This window comes from Mycteria americana, chromosome 1, assembly GCF_035582795.1.
Source record: "Mycteria americana isolate JAX WOST 10 ecotype Jacksonville Zoo and Gardens chromosome 1, USCA_MyAme_1.0, whole genome shotgun sequence".
Classification (NCBI taxonomy): domain Eukaryota; kingdom Metazoa; phylum Chordata; class Aves; order Ciconiiformes; family Ciconiidae; genus Mycteria; species Mycteria americana.
Genome location: NC_134365.1, coordinates 25,917,624 through 25,928,055, shown reverse-complemented (window position 1 = coordinate 25,928,055; position 10,432 = coordinate 25,917,624). Strand labels below are relative to the sequence as shown.

At 40.7% G+C, this 10,432-nt stretch overlaps 1 protein-coding gene across 1 annotated transcript in view; it reads right to left on the bottom strand.

Annotated features, from left to right (window-relative positions):
• Positions 1 to 1,282: 1,282 nt before the first annotated feature.
• AASS (aminoadipate-semialdehyde synthase) overlaps positions 1,283 to 10,432 on the bottom strand; it is a 30,289-nt gene continuing 21,139 nt past the window's right edge. Inside the window, 5 exon segments of the mRNA XM_075493213.1 lie at positions 1,283 to 3,834; positions 5,427 to 5,603; positions 5,938 to 6,026; positions 6,209 to 6,324; positions 8,259 to 8,354. Coding sequence (XP_075349328.1) covers positions 3,716 to 3,834; positions 5,427 to 5,603; positions 5,938 to 6,026; positions 6,209 to 6,324; positions 8,259 to 8,354 — 597 coding nt within the window. The 3' untranslated portion in view covers positions 1,283 to 3,715.

Below are 10,432 nucleotides of genomic sequence, written 5' to 3'. Positions count from 1 at the left end.
CGTTCTTAAGCATAAGCAAAGCAGGGCTGGGGAGGAAAGGAGCCATGTTGTCTCGTCGGGATTAAAAACAGAAATGGGGACCCAACTACTACCGTAAGCCTGAGGCCTCCTAGGTTACAGTCTTGGTTTTCACTCCTTCCTTGCAGCAAGGCTAAGGTCTGACCACCATTTCTTTTCACAGGTTTGTGCTTTGGTGGATTAGGGACTTTACTTTCAAATGGACAAGAGGGAAGAGAAGTCTCTCAGGACATTTGGCCACATTTCCCCTGATTCCCCTCTGCTTCCAATTGCGTTATTTTCTTTTTAGAACCAAAAAAGTAGAAAAAAAAACCCCTTCTGGCTTTATGTACTCATTCCCTTGTTTTAGCAAAGCCACATCCTGTGACCCTGTAATTAGGCACAGTGTATTTGAGATGGTTTGATTCGCCTTGATAAATTCTGCTAGACACTCAAAGCTAAATTTCTTTTTTCTCCCCCTCCTCATTAGTTTTCCAGCCTAATCACAATCACTTTACCCCAGATTTTTTTCCCCTTAAACAGCTATTGTGCTATGAGTGCATGCCCTTTGTCTGGCAGTCACACTTTTGTGCTCCAGTCCCTGAAAAGGGATGTAATTCTCATCTACAGAAATATCCAGGGCAGAGTATGAAACATTGAGGCAAGGAAGGGAGGCTGAGTGTAACGGTGCTCAAGCACCTCCATCTCAGAAAGCAACTGGTATCTTATCTGTCATGGAGAGCTGGCACTAGAATAAATTCCAAACTGAAAAAATAAGAGACACACAGTGACAAACAATCTGTTCCGTGCAGCCTGATGTGAACAAACAGCTTAAGAGCCTTTCAGCCCAGGCAGCGATAGCAGAAACCAAACCACCTATTCAGCCGAGCAAGGTCCTTAAGCTGAGATAGGCAGTGAAACACCAAGCTTTCATTTCTTCCTGGGATACAGGGAGACATTATACAGCTACTGTTCTGTAGCTTTCCACTTAAGTAGTTGTCCTTGTGCCCAAGCACAAAACATGCGCTAAAAAAATTGCATCTCTTAAGATTATAGCTGAAGATGACATCTAGGTACAGATATATATATATGGTGTTAGATGTGGATGCTTAAACAATCCTTGAAGAGTCTTCTCTTGTGAGTCTAGCAAGAAGTATGGAAAGGTATTTCATGTACATAGAGAAGTCCATATGTAGGAACCCTTTCAGTATAACCATCTATGTAAAAAAACCAAATCCCATTCATACACATCTCCTTAGACTGTAAAGATGACATGACAATGAAACACAGGTTTTCAGATTTATTTTTCAAGCAATCTTGTGTGTAACATACAATTATCTTTCCAATAATATGCAAAGAGAACTGAGAAGTCTAATCTTCATACAAAAGCTGAGCAATAAATTCATTTAAGTCTAAACTTAGAAAATGAAAAGCAGCATTGCACTGGGAAACAGAAACATATTCTGATACAAAATGTTTCAAAAATAGTAGCAGTGTTCGTTAAAGAAATCACTCCGTAGTGCTCATTTGTTTTGTGCTCCAAAGAGATTACATACTTTTTAAAAATTCCAATTTGCTTTGCATACTGCATTTCCTAGGCAGAAAAGCAAGTAAGGTGCATGCGTATCTACAGAACCACAACTCCATGGTTGTGTATTTGTGGGGTAAAGGAGGGAACAGAGAATTCTTTAGTAAAATCCTGGTCTCACCAAGCACTGGACTGGAAGGGACCAGCAGATACAAGTCTAATTTTAACCGTTAGTTGTAGGCCTTTAATCTACCAGGGGAAGGAGGAGGCAGCAGAAAGCAGAACGTTCATTGCAGGCTCCATCCTTACCCCAGCTGCACATATCAGCCATACAACAGACCAACAGCCTGTAAGGTCACTGGGAAGCAAAGCCACTTAGTGGAGCCAGGATTTCGTCTGATACTCAGAACACACATGGCACTGTAACAATCCAAATTTGACAGCATTCAGTGGTTCAGCATAAAAAGCCCTCCTCTTTGACAAGAATACTCTGCCCTTCATTCTTTCTTCTCCCTTTGGCTCCTTTCACCCTCCTTTTGTTGCAGTTGCTACTTCATTACATATGCACAAAGAAAATACAAATCCTGAGTAGCAAGACTTGAAGATCAAAACTTCAGCTATTGTTATGGCTGCTTTTCCTACTGGGCAGAGCAACACCTGGAATTCCAGCCCCTCGGGACTGTGGTAATAGCACTATGCTTCTCAGGAGGTAAAAGGCTGTGCGTTTATCAGCAAAGTGCGCTTGTGAGCACAGTTGAAAGCAGACAGCTTCCAGCATCAGTATTCAGCTTTAGAATAGGGGAGCTCCAGACAGTTGCACAGGTACCAGCGCAAATGGTATCTGCCCACAGCATTGCATCTCACAGGCCTAACCGGTGAAGTCTATGCCACGCTTGCATTGCAAAATGGCGTAGAAATCCCTTAGCAAAAGCCACAGAAGCAGCCCTGAGCTGGAAGGAAGCAACTGCTGTTTTGTCAGAGGGAAGCTGCACTCAGGCAAAAGTTCAATTCTGGGTGGCTAAACTCTCGCTAGAAGCCGGGCTGGCACGTCTGTGCAGCACAGCACTTAGCATCAAGCGAGCTGGTACACTGGCAAACTCTCATCAGTCAAAAGTGGCACTGTATTGAGTAGTATGGATAGGCTCCCAAATGAACACTTCAAAAGGATGACAGCAAAAGGACAGAAGCTAACTCAAAAAGTAGTGATTTAAACCCCTAAGCCTGCTGCATTTCAAAGCTGCTTATGCTACACAGTCTATTCCCTTTGTAACAGTACTTAACCTGGACAAGGCACACAGTGTAAGTGGAAAGAGTAAACATGTCATTTGGAGCGGCTTCTAAGCACATTAACTGTGTTGTATTTCAGAATGCCCTTCCTAGCTGCAGAGCTAAATGCTAATGTGCTCTCTGCAGCACAAGGCAACACGTAACAGCAGGTATTGCAACATATCGCAACCAGCTTCCACCCTGTAACAGGAAAGGGTAAGTTCAACTTCCTCCCTCCTCCAATTAATTTACGTTTACATTCATAAGAGAGGGATTTCAAAAATATTAAGATCTAGATTTCAAATATTTAACAACTGAACATATTCAAGATTTAACAGGTTCTTATTTGCTAGTAGTGCATAATTTCTAAACTATTTCTTGCATATTGTTATTGTGAAAACATTCACAAATACTGTTAAAAGGAAAGGGACAACAAGACTTAAAATTGAAGTATCGCTTTCATCTCTGTTATTCTGATAAATTATTTTTACCACATGAACAATCAAGCTTAATCAATGGAATTCATTAACCAGACTTTTCCACCACAAAAGAATCCACTAATAGATTTTTCTTTCAGCTTAAATTTGTCTCAATAATAACCCTATACACTTAGAAGATAAACTCTATTAATCAAGAAAAAAAAACACCCTCCTGAGATATTTTAGGAAAGCTATAAGGAAAGATCTGATTGATGCTGAAACATGTACATGAAAGCCTAACAGTTTTAAGAAGAAAATACCACAATTCATGCATCTGGGTACGTACAGTTTGTACACCAAAGTCAGGCGACTGGTTTAATGGAAGGTATAATTTGTGTGTGAAATGGCAGGTGCTGCCTTCAGCTGGTCCAAATTGAGATTCTTAAAAGAGGGAGGGGGGGGGACCAAAACAAAGCCAAAACCTGATTCAATCCACTGCTTCCAGTTACTGTTTGATAACGCTGTGAGTACTGTACACAATGCCTTCTGCCCGAACACGTTCAAGTATTGGTCCATAAACATTCTTTGTCAATGGTATAACCATACCTTTGGCATCTATTTCACCTGAGATAAAGGTAGGAAAAAAAAGTGTTAAGTGCTGCACTGGGTTTACCTGGCAAAGCTTTGGCAGCAGCGGGGCGGCCTCTGTGAGGAGAGGCCAGGGCTGCCCCGTGCTGGACGCAGCCGGTTCCAGCCGGCTCCAACCGACCCACCGCAGGGCACAGCTGAGCCCCTCGGCCACGATGGTGGCACCTCTGGGAAAATGTGTTTGAGAAAGGGCAAAGCACTGCATGGCAGTGAGGAGTGAGGAAAAAAGTGTGAGAAACAGCCCTGTGACACCAAAGTTGGAGAAGGAGGTGCTCCAGGTGCCGGAGCAGAGACTCCCCTGCAGCCCCTGGAGAGACCACGCTGGAGCAGGGGAAAAGCGTGAGGAGGCAGGAGCAGCAGAGAGGAGCTGTTATGGGCTGACGGCAGCCCCCATTCCCCATCCCCCTGTGCCACTCGGGGCAGAGGGAAGAGGCTGAGGGGTCCGGAATGGAGGAGTGAAGTTGAGCCTGGGAAAAAGAGGTGGGGGCAAAGGTGTTGTTTTGTCTTTGTTTCTCCCTATCCAAACCTATTTTTAATTGGCAATAAATTAATTTTCATCAAGTTGAGTCTGTTTTGCCCGTGACAATAACTGGTGAGTGATCTCCCTATCTTTGTCTCAACCCATGAGCTTTTTCGTCTTATTTTCTCCCCCTGTCCTGCTGAGGAGGGGGAGAGAGCAGCTGGGTGGGTGTCTGACAGCCAGCCAGGGTCAACCCACCACAAGTAAATATCAATTTGCAATGATATAAATTTTAATTTTTCTATTTTTACATATATATATATATGCAGATTTATCAACCTTGGCATTACATTCTCACACAGCAGCAGTACTGTATCAAAGAACAAGGGAAAGAAAGTTTGAAATAGTAGCATACACAGCTTGAATTTAATTCATAGAGCTGTGAAACTGTGATTAGGTGAAAAGCATCTAAACCTCAAAGGTTAGTTTTTTGGGTTTTTAAATTACAAAAAAGACCAAAAAAACCCCACCCCAAACCCAAAGTTTTTGCTCATTTCAGTTAGCCAGGAGAAGAATGAAGTTCTAAAGATTAAGAGCAAGCAAAGGGAAATCACACTATTTCCTTAAACATGGTGATGACTAGGTAGTCTGCCTGTTTATATATACACACAACATGATCAGGTAATATGCCCCAAGCCTCCAATTTGATCAATCCAGAAAGTAGCAATGGAAGTCACTAGTTTGTTCAGCACAGGTGTATTTTAGCCTGCTTCTCTGTGGCATAATCAATTGTAACTTACCATACCAAAGGTCCCCTCTACACCAGTGAAACACTTAAGATTAAATTACTAAAAATCTCTATAGATTAAGAAGTTAAGAAGAGTCACTGAAACACCCAAACATGCACATTAAAAATTTCTGTAAAGACAACAGGAAAAGTTTGATTAAATTAAAAAAAAACCAAACCAAAAAAAAACAAAAAAACCCCCAACAAACCAAAAAAAACCCCCATGTAAATACACTTCAGAAACACTACACATCTGCTTTCTACAGGCAGGAAGATGCAGAATGATGAAATACTGTTGCTGAAGCCTGAACAGTCACTTACCATCTAGAACCATCTTAGCAGCAATAGCCGTGGGGTATCCGACTGTTTTAGCCATCGCAGAATATCCTTTGTTATCACCATAGACAACCAGATCAATAAATTTGTTTTCCAAATGACCAGAAGGATGCCTGAGACCTATTTCATTTCTCATAACAATCATATCTCTCTCTCCAGTGCCTAAGAGAAAAGCACACAAACTATTCATTACTTGTATTTCAATCACATCAAGATGAGGTTCCTGATGAGCAAGGCACTGTGCATACACAGCACGTATATCAGGGAAGTGACTTAAGATAGGGATTATTAGGGAGGACAGAATATTAAGATGAAACTAAAAACGTAACAAGGAAAGAAAAGGATAAATTGGGGGAATAGAGAACATCACAAGACATTAAAAAAACCTAACATGAAGGTTTTTTAATGAAGGTGAACAAACTAATCTAATTAAGGCTGATAAGAGATACTGACTTGTTCCACTCAAAGCCATGAAAAAGAAGAGTTTCTCACATACCAAAGGGCAGCTTCATCTCCATGTGCTTTGCAAGAGCCCCCACAATGGAATCTGCTGCTGGAACTGGTTCATCTCCCAATAAACCTAGCCTGGCAGAAGAAATGAGAGAGACTTATATCATCGCCTATCAACAGCTTAGTCTCAGTTTTTGAATTTCCAGCTTGTTCAGCATACCAGTTCAACAGTCTCAACATGGATCAAAATGGGTAGAATTGCAAGCTTTTTTTTAAAAAAAAAAAAAAACACTTTAAAAATCACTGGAATATTTTACCATTCCACTGCCTCCAGCTGACTTTTGTCCTTTTCCAGTTTGCTAAATACAGCTTCTTTAAGAACATGGTACTCAGCAGGCGGCTTAATTCCAACCAGTTTGCACATGAGCTCTTTCTGTATTAAAAGAAAAGAAAAAAAGTTCCTGAAGGCCTGACATCTGTTCCCACTCCTTTTCAGTCAAGGTTTTGAGAACCCACTGCCCCACTAAGCTCAGTTAACATCCAGGACTTCTGAGAAGGCAGGTTATGCGTACAGGGAAAGTGAGATAGTTTGAGATTTTTAATCGCAACAAGTGAGAATAGGGGTCACCTTTTCCTAAAACACTTTGTACCCCACCACTCAGCTGCCTCCCCCTACTTTTTAGTCTTATCCCTTCCTCCGGCAGTGAAGAAAGAACAAGGAACACCAGGAGGATGTTAGGGTGAAAGGAGAAGCCACCTGGAGGCAGCCAGAGAGTCAGGAACTTAAGGATGTCTTTCAGCTGGTCTAGAAATGGAGAGTGTCCCTTTCGAAAGGAAGGAAACAGACTGATGAGATGAACAAGGCTCTGGCAATCCTGGGAATATTACCAAAAAGCTTTCTGAAGATTTTTGTGCATATCTGAAGGCCATTTTGTGCTATCTAGATGCTAATTATTGCTTGCTTTATTGTCCATCTTGCTGTGAATGAACAGAGCTATCAACAAGATATGAAGCAAGCAAGAACTGCAGAGTCCATTTAGAAGCTCAGGTTAGCCTATCTCCTCTGCTTTCCAGGCAGAGTAGATAAAGGGAAAGTACTAAGATGTGACAACATTGCTGAGACAAGGTTTGCAGTGAGACTAATGAGTTATCGTTATTTTCACAGATTACATGACACTGTATACTTTTTCATTGAGGCTAGAAGGACTGGAAATTCTAGCCATCTTTGCAAAGAAAACTTGAAGATATCAACCCTAAAATTGAAAGTGGAAACAAATAATCTCAAAAAAATAAAAGCCATTCCCATACACAGCCCAAAAACTCCTGGAGTTTGGAAAGATGAGCAGTGCTGTATGTTAGTCAGAGGCAAGCAAGACTGGGCCTCTTCACCTTGTGCTTTCTTGGTTTTGAGAACACTCAATACATTCTTAACTTGAAATAATGGCATCATCAGAAAAATACTGTGCTCTCCTCAGACCATCACACAGCATAAGCCTGGTGTCTTTTTCTAGATTAATGCTGATAAAAGCACAAGGAAGGAAACAAGAGACAGATCTGAATTTTGTTCACCTGAGTAATAAACAAAGTTACTCTCTCAGGGGTTTGCAAAATGGAAGAAAAATTTCTCACAAGACAGACAAACAGACCTAACAAGTAATAAGCTGTTTGTCAATTCAGCTCTCTTTACACCATACCGAAATATGAAATTCCCTGCTTTGCCCAGAGACAACCAAAACATTGATTGTCAAATGTAACAGCAGCACATCATAGGAGTCATACTTGGCTGAGATTAAAACGAAGCGAGGCACCAGTAAGCAAGACAGAAAAGCAGCATAACAAGACCAAAAAAATGCTAGTTTTAACAGAGTTTTAACAGGAAAAAAAGATTTTAATATACTCATTTAGGCATGATCTCTTACTTCTTGATGCCCTAAAAAATATTTTTACACTGAAGATCATGAGCCAGTACCAATATGGACAGTGCAAACTCACAGTACTGAGGGCTGGATTCTGACTAACAGAAAATTTAAGACAGTTCATAAAAATATTGTACGGGACCTCTGAGGGTCATCTAGCCCAACGCCCTACTTGAAGCAGGAGTACCACCAGCACTCAAGTCAGCCATGGCTTTGTCTAGCTAAGTCCTGAAAGCCTCCAGTGTCAGGGACTCCAGAGTCTCTCTGGATAATCTGTTCCAGCACTGTATTATACTCCTGCTGAAGAAAATCTTCTTAATTTCCAGGAACAAAAAGCAGAGAAGACCAGGATGCAATACAAGATTCTCATAACTAAGGACACCCAAGCCTAGCAATAAGAAAAACATTAATAAAACAGAGGAAAGAAGGCAGAGCAATCAGCATAACTCACCCAGGTTAGAGGTGGCATGGTTGAACTTAGCAAAGGATAAGGATCTGGGTTAATTAATCCTAGTTTTACAAAGCCTCCCATAGTTTTGGAGTATCCCTGCAATAAAAGAATAACAGGGTTAAAAATAATAATCACTTGAAACTCAGGTGAGTATTTCTCCTTGGTTTGAATGTAGTGGTGGACACAACCACGGTAGTGTTAAGCATTATTCCCATGGGAAGACAGCCACAGTAACATGATGCCAGTGGGATTACTGCTACAGAGCGGTACCTTCCCCAGCCCCTTTCCACTCCTCCCCCTACTTTTTCAACACCCTCTTTAATGACTTATTCTGCCATCAATACTTCCCTGGCAAGTAGCATTGGTTCATGAGATCAAAGGGCTAAGCTGGCTAGCACTAGTTCAAACACCAGCATGTTATTACAGACAGGGTTATATCAGCCAGCTGGCCCATAAACTACTGAATACAGAGAGCCCAAGCCAAGAACTGAACTCTACTCATCCCAGCTTTACACCAGTGTGATTGTATGGACATCAGATAAACTGATTTTAGAGACAAGAATCCTGTGTGTTTGTATCTTTCCTTCAGGAATACCAGAGAGACAACCAGGACAGCAGTGGAATGGTATTTAAAAGGAACTACAAAGGCTGCAATAGGCTGCACAATAAAAGAAGTCTCAACTGGTTTCTGCTTGTTTTTGTTTGTACCCCATTAACACTCCCACACAGCTGCTGGATACCTGAAAAACAGTTACATGCAAGTGACTAGAAACACTGTAAAAAAGCAGAATGGTGGAAATAAAGCACTCTGAAAGAGGGCTAATTATAATTAGGAGCCACTTCCACCAGCCCTAGATTATTAGCTTAGATGGCCTTGCAGTGAGATCCTTCTGTGACGCCTCTTTTTAAACTGACTCCATTAGCTATCTGAACTTAGTCTATAAAAGGCATTCTGAGGAGATGTTGGCCTCCGCACTGAACGGATTGCTTTCTGCTCTGCAACAGAGCAGCATGTGCAAAGGGCCAACATTAACTTCTGCCCTGCTCAGCACTATGTTCTGGCATGTAGCTACCACGCAGGCAGAGGTATGGCAAGTTCTTCCACGCAACCCTACCAACATCATACCAACCCAAAGTGATGGACCTGCTGTGGGGGTTAAGAAAACAGCACTAACCAGAGAAACATCATTCTTGCAGCACACTGGTAACAACTCTTCCTGTCACCCTGACATTTTTGCTTTTCCTTGTGCTAACACTTATACAAAATAAGAAAAATTTACCAGGCACCAAATGGAAGAATAGATACTGTCATATTAAGACTTCATGATGAGATAGATGCCTTCCACATATTTTTAGCTTCTGAACAAGAGACCGTATCTAGACTGCCAAAAAGAGAGCTGTTGTGATTTGTAACCCTTATTCCCCCACGTTGGCGTTCCATCTTATTTTGCTAAGCAAGCCTCCCTCCCTCCCAGAAATAAAGAAAAAATCCTCTTGTATTGCAACAGAGGAATTAAAAGGAAAAGGACATAGACATTCCTCAAGCCATGTACAAAACCACAACTTAAAACTTGACATAAACCTTAACTCAATAGACATATCACAACATCCATAAAAGCTTTTTCAAACCTTCAATACAGTTTTAGGTTTATTCCTTCTTAATGTATATTGACCAACAAAATAATTAAAAAAAAAAAACTGAAAGAAAAAATGTTATGTTTTGATTCTTTGTGCACCTAACAAATGAAAGGAAAGGAGTCTACCTGGAGTCTACCAGGAAAACACATTTATCTCTTCACATTTTACTTAACTGAGCAAAATGTTAAAGCTGCTCAAATTCAAGATTTCCAGTTGCTTAATGAAAAACTTTCACAGTTTGATGGAAAACCGTAATTTTCTGTAAGATTTTTACATTATGTTTTTCATAGGAATATAAGCAACAAACTGCAAGTTCAAATTTGTATCAACATTAAGAAAATAGATCAATTCTTAAAAATAAGTAACAGCAACACACATCACACGAACCCATCAGATTTTTTTTTTAAATCTTCTATTGAATTTTTAAAATTCAATTAAATTTTTAGAATTCAATTCTATCAAATTTTTAAAATCTTCTGACACCAAATGCAGAGCCAGAGAAAAAAAGAAACACAGATACAGACTATGCAAGCCAA